The sequence below is a fragment of the Thamnophis elegans genome, chromosome 15 (assembly GCF_009769535.1).
Source record: "Thamnophis elegans isolate rThaEle1 chromosome 15, rThaEle1.pri, whole genome shotgun sequence".
NCBI classification, from domain to species: domain Eukaryota; kingdom Metazoa; phylum Chordata; class Lepidosauria; order Squamata; family Colubridae; genus Thamnophis; species Thamnophis elegans.
In genome coordinates, this window is record NC_045555.1 from 27,586,656 (window position 1) to 27,600,930 (window position 14,275).

The 14,275-nt window shown below is 41.7% G+C and overlaps 1 protein-coding gene across 5 annotated transcripts in view; it reads right to left on the reverse strand.

The window, feature by feature from the left end:
* Positions 1–296: 296 nt before the first annotated feature.
* Positions 297–14,275, reverse strand: part of CCSER2 (coiled-coil serine rich protein 2) — a 51,907-nt gene continuing 37,928 nt past the window's right edge. For 4 of the 5 annotated variants that reach the window (XM_032231545.1, XM_032231544.1, XM_032231547.1 and 1 more), the window contains one exon: positions 297–3,695. In XM_032231545.1, the coding sequence (XP_032087436.1) occupies positions 2,928–3,695 (768 nt within the window). In that variant the 3' untranslated portion in view covers positions 297–2,927. Of the gene's footprint in view, positions 3,696–14,177; positions 14,263–14,275 lie in introns of all 5 variants that reach the window. The other variant, XM_032231548.1, reaches the window with a different exon arrangement.

Genomic DNA, 14,275 nt, shown 5'->3' on the forward strand with positions numbered 1-14,275 from the left:
TGGGATTGGGAGCAAAAGGGTAGTGTTATTTTTGGAAAGTAATACCCACCCACCCCCAAGTGCTGTATCTTCCTGAAGCAAACAGGCCGGGAACATGAAATTGAAAAATGCTAGTTGGAGGCCTCCTAATGTATACTGAAATACCAGTACCAATGCAGTAGTTCAACCTGATGCAATCACACTTTTATAAGCCGCATTACGGTTATTACTTGCCATTGAGAAGGGGGACAACTATCTACACTGTTTTTCATCCGTCTAACTCTACAGGTGCCCCTTGGTGGTTAAATGCCTTCTGTTGACAGGGTACATTCGCATCCTGATAGGGGGGACAAGGAGATGGTGTCAAATATTGGGGAAATAAAAGCTTGCGTCTGTTCAAGGTATCAAAAACAGCAAGAAAGTGGTTGTAGATTTTTTTTTATCCTCTCTAGAATGCTGAAGTTTGTACAACTACATATCGTATTACCCCCAAAATAAGAGGTCTCATTTTCTTTTGACCTCCAAAATATGGCCTTGGCCTTATTATCCGGGGGGGGGGGGGGAGAGACACTGGTTTTGGGGTTGCTGGGCGGCTGCTCTCTTGTGGCCTCCCAAAGAGCCTGGCATGGGGACGGGAGGACAGCCTCAGGGGAGAACGGTTGTATTGCGCTGTTGCAGCAGCGCAACACGGCAGCCATGAGGTGACCACACCGATAAGCAGCTGCCCGGCAATCTCCCTCTCCCACTGAGCAGAACGCCACTCGCCAACCTAGCAGTATCTCAAAGGTGCCAAGCCACGCGAGCGCCTGTCCCCCTCCCGGCTCCCGCAGCTTGACGCCTTCGGGATACTGCTAGGGGGTTGTCCAAGGGACGTATTTTTGGGGGAGGGCTTATATTTTTGCCCACCCAAAAAAAATCTGGCATGGCCTTATTTTCAGGACATATCATATTTTCGGGAAAACATGGTAAGACCCCGTCATATTTATAGTGCCAAAAGTAGGCAGGCCCCAATGGGTCACATTGGATCAGTCAGCTTGCTTGGGCAACTGCTCATCTGGCAGGCTCCGTCTGCTCCAACGCGGGGCCAGACTGACTAGCCAGGGGTTCAGCCCAACTACCTGGGCTGATGTGCTTGTCATCCTGGATTAAACAAGGTGTGAGTCACGTCGAGGTTCGTGGGGCTGACATTACGATAGAAAACCCCTGCCCGTTTTAAACACAGTCCTCCTTCAACCGTTATCCCTGATCACAAAAAAGGCAACTGAAGCTTAAAGCATGTCAGCCACTCAAGAAAGCATTTTCCGGTCAGCTACATCAAGACCATTTCACTGCACACCTTCAAGGTTTACAAGCGACACAAACACAGCTAACAACTCTTGGTCCGTCTTTTGATGATGAACTTAAGGTGGCTGCATATATTTCTTACTTATACTTCTTAAGAAAACCAAAGCTACTTTTCCCTGGCTTAATTTAGCCTATCTGACGCCCTCCAAATAGACCACAGTCCCCGGTTAGCATACGCACAAGCTAGGGTATTTGAGGACAATGGTGATTTAGCCTGACATATTTGGAGGGTGCCAGATTTGGGAAGATTACTTTGATTATTATTATTATTTTTAAAAGGGTGCATTTTTCTATAAGAAACATTCTATAAGTAATATTCAGCAGAGCTCAAAATCAATGCTATGGTGTATTTTTCAAATTTTATTTAACACTTTTAAGTGTTGTTTTTTTTTTTTTTTAAAAAGCCATTTCCAACAAGTGTTCTCAGATTGATACTGGAATAAGATTTCAAGACAATTGAACCCCCTTTTCTTTCTGTGGGTCTGGTTAACCCTTCCCTCCACTGATGGCCTTATCTGACAGAATTTCTCTGTCTCCAGTGACTTTCTATCCCTTTCTCCCAAGATTAAAACGTTTTGTTCTTTTAGGACTTCCCAAGATTTCCCCAAGTGTGTACGTGTACATAAATGCATTTGGCATTTTAAAAAAATAGGGTTTAAAAAAACGTAAGCTTTATTATGAAAAATAATTTTTGAATCCCTACATATATGGCGAAAATTTTGTGCAAACATTCCAAATTGGCTTCTTGAGATTTTGAGTTGTAACAGAACTCAATAAATAATGTTACCGTTAAGCAAGCCTTGAAATGAAAATTTACAAGCTGGCGGTCATGGACTCGTTATTTCCAGAGTCACATCACGTGCCATCTGACAACCGTTGGTATAAACCAAAATCTGGGATATATATTAAATACTGTCTTTCCGTTACGCCATGATAATGGATTAACACTTATATATTCTACAGCTTATCTACAAGGAACGGGTAAGACTTTAAATATAAATATATCCATTTCACCCTGTGAAATTTTGTGGCCACTTGTGAACCATGAATAGGGACCCCAAAAACACAGAGAACAATTTGGGATCTTCCTTGCGAAAACATAACAACCTCCATTAAATATTAAATATACATCTTTTACAAAGTTTGGGGGTTATAAATAGAGACAATTTGCATAGGCCTCTTGAGCTACAGAGACAGACTTATGGCTGAAGAGAAACGTGGAAAGAAGAAAACAGCAATAACAAAAGAAAGATCGACAGTATCATTTGTCCATCGCTTATAATTAATTCCCAGAACCAGAAGGTCGCCTCCGTCATCCATTCTTCGGGGAGACACACAAAGGATACAATTTTCATCAGCAACTTTCCTGGACCAAGACGACCATCGGTGCCATCAGAAGACATCACAGAGGCTCCTGCAGATCAAGGCTGGAAGAAGCAATGCATTTTTTTTTAAAGAGGGTAAAACTGAGAGTAGAAGCATCAGGTGATGTGCAGCTTCTGGGGCCTCCAGGCTCTTGCTGAGGCCGCCTGGCCAGGAAAAGAGCAGGCAAGCAGCGTCATGGGACAGGACCAAGGAAATGACACGGGAGAGTCCCGCTTGGACTACGTCTTTGGCTTTGGGAGTCGGGAGAGACGATGCAAAGTCAGGCCCTCCCCGGGGCGAAGGGCTGGATCTCGGTTCTGTGGGGCCTCTTTCGTTGGCGCCAGGGGCTTTGTGGGGCCAGCCTGAAATCTTGGCTGCTCAGGAGCTGAGATGGTTTGGGGGGTTGTCCTCTGCTTGGGGCGGGAGGAAATGGCCGGAGGGCGAAGTTTGGAGGCCCTCTGGTTCCTGCTGCTCGGAAGGGAGAGGTTGGACACCGACTGGGATTGTGCCTGGCCGCTCAGTGGAGGCACAAAGGAGTCCCTCGAAGAGGTTGCTGGAGGAGGCACTGGCACGGTCTGCTTTGGGGCTCGGAGAGCTCTTGACATCTTTGGTGGCGAAGCCTGGTTTGGCCTGGAGCTGTGGCTTTTCAGAGCTGGCCTGGCCTGCCCGTCCTGCGCATTCAACTGGGCCGAGGGGGCAAGGGGCTGCGAGGCATTCAACTTCCGGCCAGCGACGTCTTTTGCTTTTTCTCTGACCGTTGCGTTCCTGGTGGAATGTGCGTTCGCCAGGGAGTTGTCATCGTTCCGCTGTGTGTTTAAAGTGCTTGGTTCACGCCCGCTGTCAGTGCCGGAGCTGAGGGCAGCGTTGCCATCTTCGTGGCCAACATGTTCTGGTTGGTCCTGAGGAGGGGGTTCACTGCGAGCCACGGTGGGTGATGCTTTTGCTAGTTTTCCCTGGCTGAGGTCTGCGGAACGGGGAAGGTGGCTGGAAGGCTGTAGTACTTGAGGCTAGAGAGGAAACATTACATGCCAAATGATTAGGAAAAGGAAGAAGGGGAATCTTACAGGCATCTGCTTAAAAATTAACTTCTGTGTTTAAAGCAGATGAGCAAAGGGCAAAGGAACCAACATTTCTCATGGCTGTGCAAGGACAACAAATGAATAAGCTATTGCAGTCAAAATTCATTATTATATTTTGTATATTCTGTATGTAATCTATACAATGCCTGCCAACACCCAACTGGACTCTTTACTATTCCTTATTCACCTGCATTTTTGGCTTCTAGCCCAGAGATCATTCAAGGGGACGAATACTAAAACATGAAATTGTATCAGCTAAAAGCAGTTAAAATCAACTAGTCTTCAAACTGGAAAAGGGTGGGTAAAAAGGGGGAACTGGACTCTTTTCCTAAATGCGGTTAAAATACTTTTCCTGGAGTGACAGTTGAAGACGGGAATTGCCTTCAAGGCAATTATCCTCCATAGTTGGGGAGCAATGCAGCCACTGTACCAGTAAACAAGTGTCAGAAAATGGGACTATTGTCTTCATTTGACAGGGCCTTTTACTGGTTCAGATGAATTGAGCAACCCCTCCAAATATTTCATCCATTACCACAGGGATCTCCAACCTTGGCAACTTTTAAGACTTGTGGACTTCAACTCCCAGAATTCCCCAGGCAGCCATGCTTGACATTTAAAGTCTTAAAAGTTGCCAGGGTTGGAGATCCTTGCATTAGAGCAGAAAAACTGGCCTATTCCTATTGTTTTGACACAATAGCAGGTGTAACTGTGCCAGAATTAAATGCTGTGTAAGCAAATTTAACCACATGAGCACCGTCCTCCCAAGATCCATTGGCTAAAGCTTATTATTTGCAAGGGTTATGTTGATTTATTAGATTAATCTGACTTTGAAATCTCCATAATGTATTCCAAAGTCTTTGAGATCTTCAGCTGTTAATAAACGGAAGGCTTAGTTAGGAGGTTATCTAGGCTGGGTTAATAAACTATGTTTTAATGCATAGAATGTAACCTGGGATTACAACAGTAGTTCTGTTTCATGATCATTATCTCTCAGAAACTATAATAAAAGTAAGGAAAAATCCCACAACTTGGTGAATGAGTAAATAGGGTACAGGACTGAGAAAGATCTCACAGTTATCACAGGACAAAACAAACAGTAAACCACATCTTGTTCCCTGTATTTTAGTCTCATTTTAGCACTGTGCATCTCGAGTTAATTAATGTAGGCTGATTTTAACAGATATATTTTACAATTTTCTATACACTATGTACCCACCTGAATAGATATGATGTTAGAAGACATGCAACTGTTGCAGATGGCAAACACAGACCACAGTGATTTGTAGACAGAAAACATACAACACATAAAACACAAAGTGCCCTCAACGTACAATAATCCCACACAATCCCCCTATTTGTAGTATCAATGCCTGAAGGTTTTGTGGGATATGATTATTATTATTATTATTTGCTGGTGTAAAAGGGGCTCTCTTCCATTTCAGGATTTTAAGTTACCCAATAGAGGATAATAAAATAGTTGTTCAACCTCTTTGCCTCACCATAGACCAGGCAGCATTACACACAAAGACAAAATGATTGAATTGTCCTACAGAAGATCCTTTCTTACCATATATATCTACTGAAGGCCACCTTCCTCTTTATATAATAAAATATCACCCACCACTGAGGGGTGACAAAATGGAATTTGGTCCGCACACGGAAGAAAATTATGTACTCGTATTTGGCAGTTAATGGGACAGAATAAAATTATTAAAACTGAGGTTTGATTACCGCAAACCACAATTCATCAAAAATTCCGCAAAAGAAAATACATTAAAATGCTGCAAAGTACATGTTATTTACATGTTGAAAAAACAAAACAAAACGTATGCCTCATTACTCATGGCCTTACACAAATATGTGAGTTAGATCCACAGATACTGTTCTGTTCTTAAAGAATTGCTTCAAAAAGTGTGCCTAATGCAATTAAAACGAAACGAAACTAGTTATTAGTGTAAGGTGACCTCAGATCAAAAGGAATTCTAAGCCTCAAAAAGGTTACAGGTGACTTTTTTCCCAATAAAAATCTAATTTTGAAAGGAGACAGAGGAGGGGTCAGATGCAAAATTTTGACAGGTCCAACATCAAGTGCAATAATTTAAATACAAGTTGTCAAATTAAGCAGCCTTCATTTCTAAATAAAAATGGACAGGTTTACACTGTTTCACAGATTGTTCAAATAAAAATCAATTTAGAATGTTTTCCCCTCTTCTTCTTCTACTTGAGCTACAAAACTTTTCTCCTTGAAAGAGAGAAAGTCAGAGACAAATCTAGTTGACTCACATTTACAGAGTTTATCTTGGAGGGAGAATTAAATAAGGGGGGGGGGAAACATAACCAGATCAATTTTCTCCTAATGGGTAGTGTGTCTAATCGGGTTGGCGACAGGACAGTGGAGGAACAAAGGAAAGAAATAGATAAAAGGATGCGTATAAGGAGGGGTAACCCTAGTTATCTCCCACTCACCCAGTTCTGAAAGAAATTGAGTGGGGAAAAAAACAGAAAATATAGGTTCAATTTGTCCAACTCCTCCTTGATTCAATTACTGCTATGAGTCACTTTCTACTTCTATAGCAATTGAAAGAAGTTACAGCAAGTTGATATAGAGAGAAGAAAAGGAAATCTTGCTCTCTGGGTATGGTGGAAAATCTGTTTTTCAGATCACGCCTGGTTGGAGCAGATCCAGTTTTGTACCAGGAAAGAGCACCACCTCCTTCAGCAAACCCTTGTTGTCCAACTGGTCAAATTACTCCCCCAAATGCAGAAACATGCACTTTCTTCTTGTGACTGCAGAATCCCCAAACACTATTTTAATCCAGTGATTAAATTCACAACCCTGGTCAAAAATAGCCAGGGAAAACATAGAGCCTCCTAGTTGGATCCAAGGCAAGAACTGTCAATTCTGACAGTAGCAAGACAATTGTGTCAACACTTGAGCTATCCTCTGCATCTCCTTATTCAAACTTTCTGTCTTCTACTCTAACTCAACTGGGCATGGACTGGTTGGGCAGGGAAGAGCAGCTCCCAGAATTCCACTGGCTGAGGAAATGAAGAAAGTTGATTGCTCTGATGCAGGGGTGGCTGATTACCCTGTGCTGACCTGCGTGCCGGAAATGGCACGCAGAACCATCCCGCCTGGAACGGGTGGCCTCGTTGGACTTTGTGCACATGAGAGCGCCTAAAACCTGAAAGAGCACCGTTCTGGCACGTGCACCCAAACTCCTGGTTTCCGGCATGGGTGAGCGCCCGACGAACAGTTGGCCATCACGCATGCTCGCAACAGAAACCTGGAAGTTTGGGTGTGGACACATGCATGCGTGCTGGAATGCTGCTCTTTTGGGTTTTGGCGCTCCCACACGCTTGAAGGCAATCTGGGCGGTCCACGTACGTGCACCGGAACGCGGAATAGGAGCCAGCAAGGCTATGCATCCTGAGTGAAATGGCTCTGTATGCCACTTCCACCATGGCTCTAATGTGTTTCTCAGATCCTTTATGTCTATGGAGATTCTCAATCACCCAGGGAATGGGTGTCCTAAAGGGGTTTAATCCAAAAGATAACTGGACTTTCTTGGGTTGTTTTTTTCCTTTGAAAACATTTCGCTTTTCATCCAAGAAGCTTCTTCAGTTCTAATTTCTAATTTGAGAAGTGAAATGTTATTGTTTTTTTAAAAAAAGAAGACAGTCCAGTTTTTATAGTCATGGTTGTTGACTGAAAGCCTTTAAATTAAACAATTAGCAACATGGCTTTTCTTATAATTGTCAAAACGTGACAGCTTTGAAAACAGCAAACTGGTTTTGGACGGCCAAGTGTGGTAAAATGGTTGCTGAATGACACATTAGGGAATCTGTCTGTTTTTCTATCATATTTGTTCTCGCCTTTTGAAGCTAAGTAATCATTGCATGAATAGGAATAAATCCACTTCAGGGCAATTCCTGAGAAACCAGGCATCAATCTTTATTTAGATCACAAAGGTAATCTAAAAGCAGCCATATATATAGTCCTCAACTTACAACAGTTCATTTAGTGACAGTTCAGTTACAAAAGCAAGGAAAAAATGACTTATGGCCATTTTTCAGAGTTACGATCTTTGAAGCATCCCTGTGATCACATGATCCAAATTCAGACACTTGGCAACTGGTTCATACTTATGATGGTCGCTGTGTCCCGGGGTCAAGTGATCCCCTTTTGCGACCTTCTGACAAGCAAAGTCAACAGGGCAGCCGGATTAAAAACTGTGTTACTAACTTATGCACTGCAGTGGCTTCACAACTGTGGCCAGAATGGTTGTAAAATGGGGCAAAACTCACTTAATGAATCTCTCACATAACAACAGAAATGTTGGACTCAATTGTGGTCATAAGTCAAGGACTACCTGTATATACATTGTGCAAAACAGTGAAAATATCCAAAGGAGCAATTGCTATATAGCAATTGCTCCTTTGGATCTTTTCACTGTTTTGCACAATGTTAGTGAGCCTCATGTAGGTCTATTTAATACAGGTGGTCCTTGGATTATGACCACTTGTTCAGAATCCATACAAATTTATGATGGTGCTACACGAGTGCTACTCAAGACTGGTCCTTGGAATTCCGGCCATTGGTCACGTGATCATGATTTCTGATATTCCCTGCCCAACTTCCCACAATCAACATCAATGGGGAGGCTGCAAGAAATCGAAAGTGAGGTCCCTGCTTAATGATGGCAACCAGGGCTTCCAGAACTGCTGTTGCTAAGTGTCATTGTCATGTGACATTGCACTTTACAATTGTCTTGTTTCATTATGGCAATTCCAGTCCCAATTGCTATTGTAACCCAAGGACTACCTATATATCAATGAAGTGTGAGCTAAGAGTTACTAGCAAAGTTGTGACTTGTTTCCTTTGTTAAAACATAAAGTTGTCCAATATCTGAGGTAGTGATCGATCGATACGTAGGAAGAATTTCATGGAGGGAATTCAACAATTTGATAGATGAGCGACCAGGACTATTTAGTTATGAGAATGAGTCTCTTTTCCACCAAAATTGTCAGAATCTATCTATATATATATATAAATGGCTCTGTCTGTGTGGGTGTGTGTGTGTGTTCCAGCATAACTCTGGAACGCCTTGAGCAATTTCAACCAAACTTGGTACAGAGATGATTTACTCTCTGGAAAAAAAATACTGTGGAGGTAAGATATCCTAACACCTCTTGTGTGTGTGTGTTTTGTTAAGATATAGTCTGCTGTTCCTTAAAATGGCTTCTACTGTACTGCCATAAAATGGCTTCTACTGTACACCGCAGTGGAGTTGCCATGGTAATGGCTTCACAGTACTCCACAAGGGGGCTCCTTCTGGTAAGGGGGAAAATCCAACATTAGAACATTTCCCCCTTATAAATAAATATCTGGGCAACGCCAGGTTATCAGCTAGTTATTTTTAAAAAACATACACAGAGAAGCATGGTCATATCCTGTGATGACCGGTGTTCCACATTAAGATGCTCCATAACCAAAAATTTATGAGCAAACAGATTCACCACTTAAACCCCTTAACTTGGGAACTACTTCAAAATTTGTGTAGGTTCACATATGGTGGAGTGTATATTTGTATATAATGTGTTCAAAACATATGAGCTTAAAATGTGACTTAAGCTTCTCAGAAGGAAGCTTCTGAGAAACTCAGAAACTCAGAAGGAATCTGGTGGCCTTTTTTCTGATTAATAAACGATTATCCAAAGACCTTTGAATGAAATTGGTGAGTTGGACAATACGCCGTTAGAATTCTTTTGAGTTTGGCTACCATACACTCTGGCCTAAAATATTTTTGACTTCATTAAAAACTGTAGAACAGTCTTTCCCTACTTACGCAGTGTATATATATATGAATGAAAAAAAAACAAGACAAGAGCATGCACAAGTGTAGTCTGCATGCACCATGCAGAAAGCAAGCACGACGGTGAAGACACAAAAGGAGAGATTGGGGGAAAAAATCTAAAGTTGTACTGTACCACGCTTTATCACAGAAGTAATGGACTAACTCCTCAACTCCTTGTCAATAGCACAATAGGAAGCAGAGACAAAAAAGAAAAGGCAAGGACAATGATATCAGAGGGCCAAGACACAGTAATGAGCCAGTGCCGTGATTCAGAACATCCTCTTTACACAGTGTGATAGCACAACGCAGATCACCCAATGTCAGAAAGGCAAACGGAGGATATCTTTTAAATGCAACCACGCCTACTCACCTTTATCCCGATCTCAGAATGCAATTACATCCGGTCATCCAATGGATCCTGCCCTCACATCTTGCTCTCAGGGGCCATCACATAATTTTATTAGGTCCACCAGGTCACAAAGCTTTAGTGTGTTATACTACAGATCCATATCCCCTTTTGTCTTTTCCCCACTTAAGACCGACTATTTCTGTGCTTCGTCATTTTCTAAAGCGTAAGCATTTCCGCTTGGCCTCCGATTGTTTTTGGATAACTGCCCAATTTTTTTGAGCTAAACATCTGCTATGCTATAGATATTCTTGAACTACAACCCCCATCAGCCTCCAACAAAATGAACAATATAGGGGAGGGGGGGTGGATTTTGTAATTCCTATGTAGTTACACACTGCCTTTAAAGTTATGCAAGTTGAAAAGCTGCTTAATGGATAAGCTCTCTCAGCAACCGTTACATACAGGAGCTAAGAATCTCTAATGGAAAGTTGTAAGTTCTCATGATGCTCTATTTTATTGGAATCAATTTCGCATGGAAGCGCTGTTCTTCCTGATAAAATTTTAATAATATTCATAACAAATACAGCTGATAAAATTAGGATCTCTGAGATAAGGCACCAATAAGTCCACAGATGCCTCCTTAGCACCCATTCAAGCTCTCTTTTCCAAATTTTTAAAAACATTTTTTTAAAAAAATCCCCTTTTTAATGGAAATATAGCAAACTTCAGCTTATTGTTTTTTAAGAAATGAAATTAAAATGGTAGGTAGCGCCTTGAAATAAGAAGAAAGTGATAGGGAATTTTGCTGCCTTCCTTTTCTCTCTGGGGATCCTGTTACTGGATATTTTTTCTCTCTCTTAAAACACACCACTGAAATTCTGGTTAAGGCCATCTTAGCTTCAATTCTTGGCTCTCTAAAATTCCTAAAGTAGACCCCCAGCAACAGCCAGTGGCAAAAGATGCTGTTTTACACAAACAAAAGCCCCATCCACTGGTGAAATTCAAAAATTTTCCCTACCGATTCTGTGGGCGTGGCTTGGTGGGGCGTGACCAACTTTTTTTAAAAAACTTTTTTTTAGCATTTTTAAACTACCGGTTTGGGAGAACCGGTAGTTTAAAAATGCTAAAAAAAAGTTTTTTAAAAAAGTTCCGATGATTGTGTGGCATAGCTGATTGTCACACAGCTGATCGTTGGAACTTTTTAAAAACTTTTTAAAGTGTTTTTTACTACCAATTCGGATGAACCACTACAAACCAGTAGCATTTCACCCTTGTCCCCATCCCTAATCAAAGGACTGTTCTCAGTTTAAATTTTGTTCCTAATTGAGTAAACATCAAGAATATTACTGTTTCACCTGAAAGAAAAACAGAATCTAGAAGGCTGAGTGGCCTAACGTTAAGTGTATGGTTAGGTGGCAAATCCCAGCTGACTTTGTCCGATTCCCCAAATTTAAACAGGGTTAGGGTTAAGGTTGGGGGGTGGGGGGGAGAGAAAGAATCCCTGGCTGGGATTTGATGAAAGTCTACCAGAAAACCAGAGAGCTACTGTACATATGAGTTTGGGATGTTGGAAAAACAAAGCAGAACAGCAGAGGCACACAATGAGAAATCTCTGTTGCCAACAAATTGTAGATTTCTTAAAAAAAAAAAAAAGAACAGCTTCGTATTACTTTATTGTGGAATGAGAATCATTTTAGCTATATTAATAACAGTGGTTTTTTTTTTTTTTGCAGACGTCTTTGTAAGTCGATATATTCATCTACTATTACATGTTTCTTTTGCTTTGTGCATTTTTGGTTCACTTGTTCCAGTACAGAAGCAGTGACAGTAAAATAAAGAACGATTATCAGTCTAATTGCTGACACAAAATATTTCAAATTGTTGCTTTTAGCCAAAGAAAACCTATTTATAATCAGGATACGGCTTCAGCTAACTGGAACTCTTTGGAGACATTCGTACAGCTACTAATCCGTCATATGATCAGATCCAAATGTAATCAAATGGCCACCTCTACAGCTCAGTTCCCAGATTTTGCTGTATACAGCAAGGCATCAAACTCAGGAATGGACTATGATGACAACCCCTCCTTAGAACTTCGAAAAGACTATATTTTGTGGCAGTCTTTACCAATTCCCAGATTTTTAACTGTTAATCAAGGCTAGCTAGTCGCTTAGTTAACACTTTCTTGGAAATATCTTAAACAAATTATATCAGCTAGATCAGAATACCCGACCATGAGGATTTGTTTTGCATAGCTGTTTCTAGTTAGTCTAAATCCATCTATATAGCACAGTGATGGCAAACCTTTTTCAGCACAGAGTGCCCAAACCGGAACACGCATGCATGTGCACCCTTCGGAGTGCCAGAAACCTGAAGATCTGCTGGCTGGCGCATGTATGCCTGTTTTTTGGCCAGTTTTTTAGCCATTTTGGGTGGTTTGGGGGCCATTTTTCAGCTGGTTTTGGCAGGTTTTTGGGCCGTTTTCAGGCTGTTTTCCAGTACTCGCAAAGTGCTCGCAAAGAGCAGCTGGCCGGCACTCATGATACCAGAAGAGCAGCTGGTGATGACACGTGTGCCCACAGAGAGGGCTCTGTGTGCCACCTTTGGCACGCATGACATAGATTCGCCATCACAGGTATAGCAAATCAAATGGACAACACTCCATTTGAAACCATGGTCTAAGGCTGATTCGAAAGTCTTGGCTTGTGTTTAACTATGGAGGAAACAGAATCTTGCTAATGGATAGAGATGAAAGCCAAGGGAAGCCAAAATGCGTATTAAAAGGCTTTAGAGACTTCGTTGATGCTTATTTGAGGTTCCATATTCTCCATGTTGATCTTCTCCTTCCTAAACTAGAGGTGGAGTAATTAACCTCCCCGATCCAAACCAAATCTATACTCTCTCAATCCTTCTTTCCAACACACACATAAAACTTATGCAAAAGCAAAACATTAATCCAGAAACAAAACACACCCATCTGGAAATCTCTCTTTCTCTTTCTCATTATGATAAGCATCATACTTGAAGAGGATACATTTAAGAAGACACTGCAGGAAAAGCAACCCAGTTAAACAGGCAATTTGTCTGCAAAACTCCAGTTTGTTCAACAAACTGTGGTTAAAATAAACATTAGCTTAAACATGACATATTAACTCATTTCTCCCCATATTCTGGCACTCTTTTCTGCACTTAATGATGACAAACAAGTTCACCAATATTGTGCGCTTTGTCAGGGATTGCTGGCAGTTGCCCTGGGTGCCCCATACTGAGTTAACATGGCCCAATATAAAACCCTGAAATAATGCAGGGGTGACTCAAGGAATTCAAGTGGTTAAACTGCGAAAGAACTATGTTTCTTGGTTTTCACATTTCAAACCATCTGATTTACTTTGGAGGTCCGTTTTCTATCATCTGCGTATGTTAAAACTCATTCCGTCAGTATAAGGTTTTGTTTTTTTAGGTTTTGCAAATCTGCAGTGTTGCTTTTAAAATTTCCCTTGTAATAATTTAACAATTCACCAAAAAAAAAATAATTCTACATCAGAACACTACAAAGCAGCAAAAATGTTGTTTCTATTGTGCATTAAGAACAGGAATACAAAAAACAATAATCCCATTTTAGTTCAAACAGTTACAAGTTAATAAGTAATGTTAATATAACATGCAGAATTGAAAAAGCTGCTTCTTAGCTGGGACGTGCTCTTTTTTTTTTTGAGGAAAGACCCCCTTGGGAGAAACATGCACACGTAGCTAGAAGCAAAGCTTAATTCTCCAAAGTAAGCAATGTGTCATGTATTATTAAAATACGGTTTGCCATGAACGTATATACACAAATATTTTGCAAGGAAAATGGGGAGGGGGGTACGCATGCCAATAACATGGACGAACACGGCCACACACTTTCCAAAAGCCACAGGGAGGGGCAGGAGGCAGGAGGGCAAGCAAATTATAGTTTGCAGGAGAAAGAATGAAAACTTCCAGACCCATTTAAGGCTCGTTATAAAACCATTTTCCATCCGGTTGTCAATGGAAGTTTTATAGCAAGTGAAAGAGGCAGAGGGGTTAGGGATTCTCGGGTGTTCTTGCAAGGGAGAGCAGAGAGAGAGCTGAGCGAGAGGGGGAGTGCGTGCAAGGGGAGGGGGACTGCTAGTAGAGCAATGGGGAGGGGGGGACGAGAGGGGTGAGTGAGGAGTACAGACTCACTCTGTCTGCGCTGTGGTGGAAGAGTCCGAGGGATGCCCTGGAATGAGCCCTGCCAGGGAGAGAAGGAAGGAGCAGAAAACCCACTCTGTGCGGAGAAA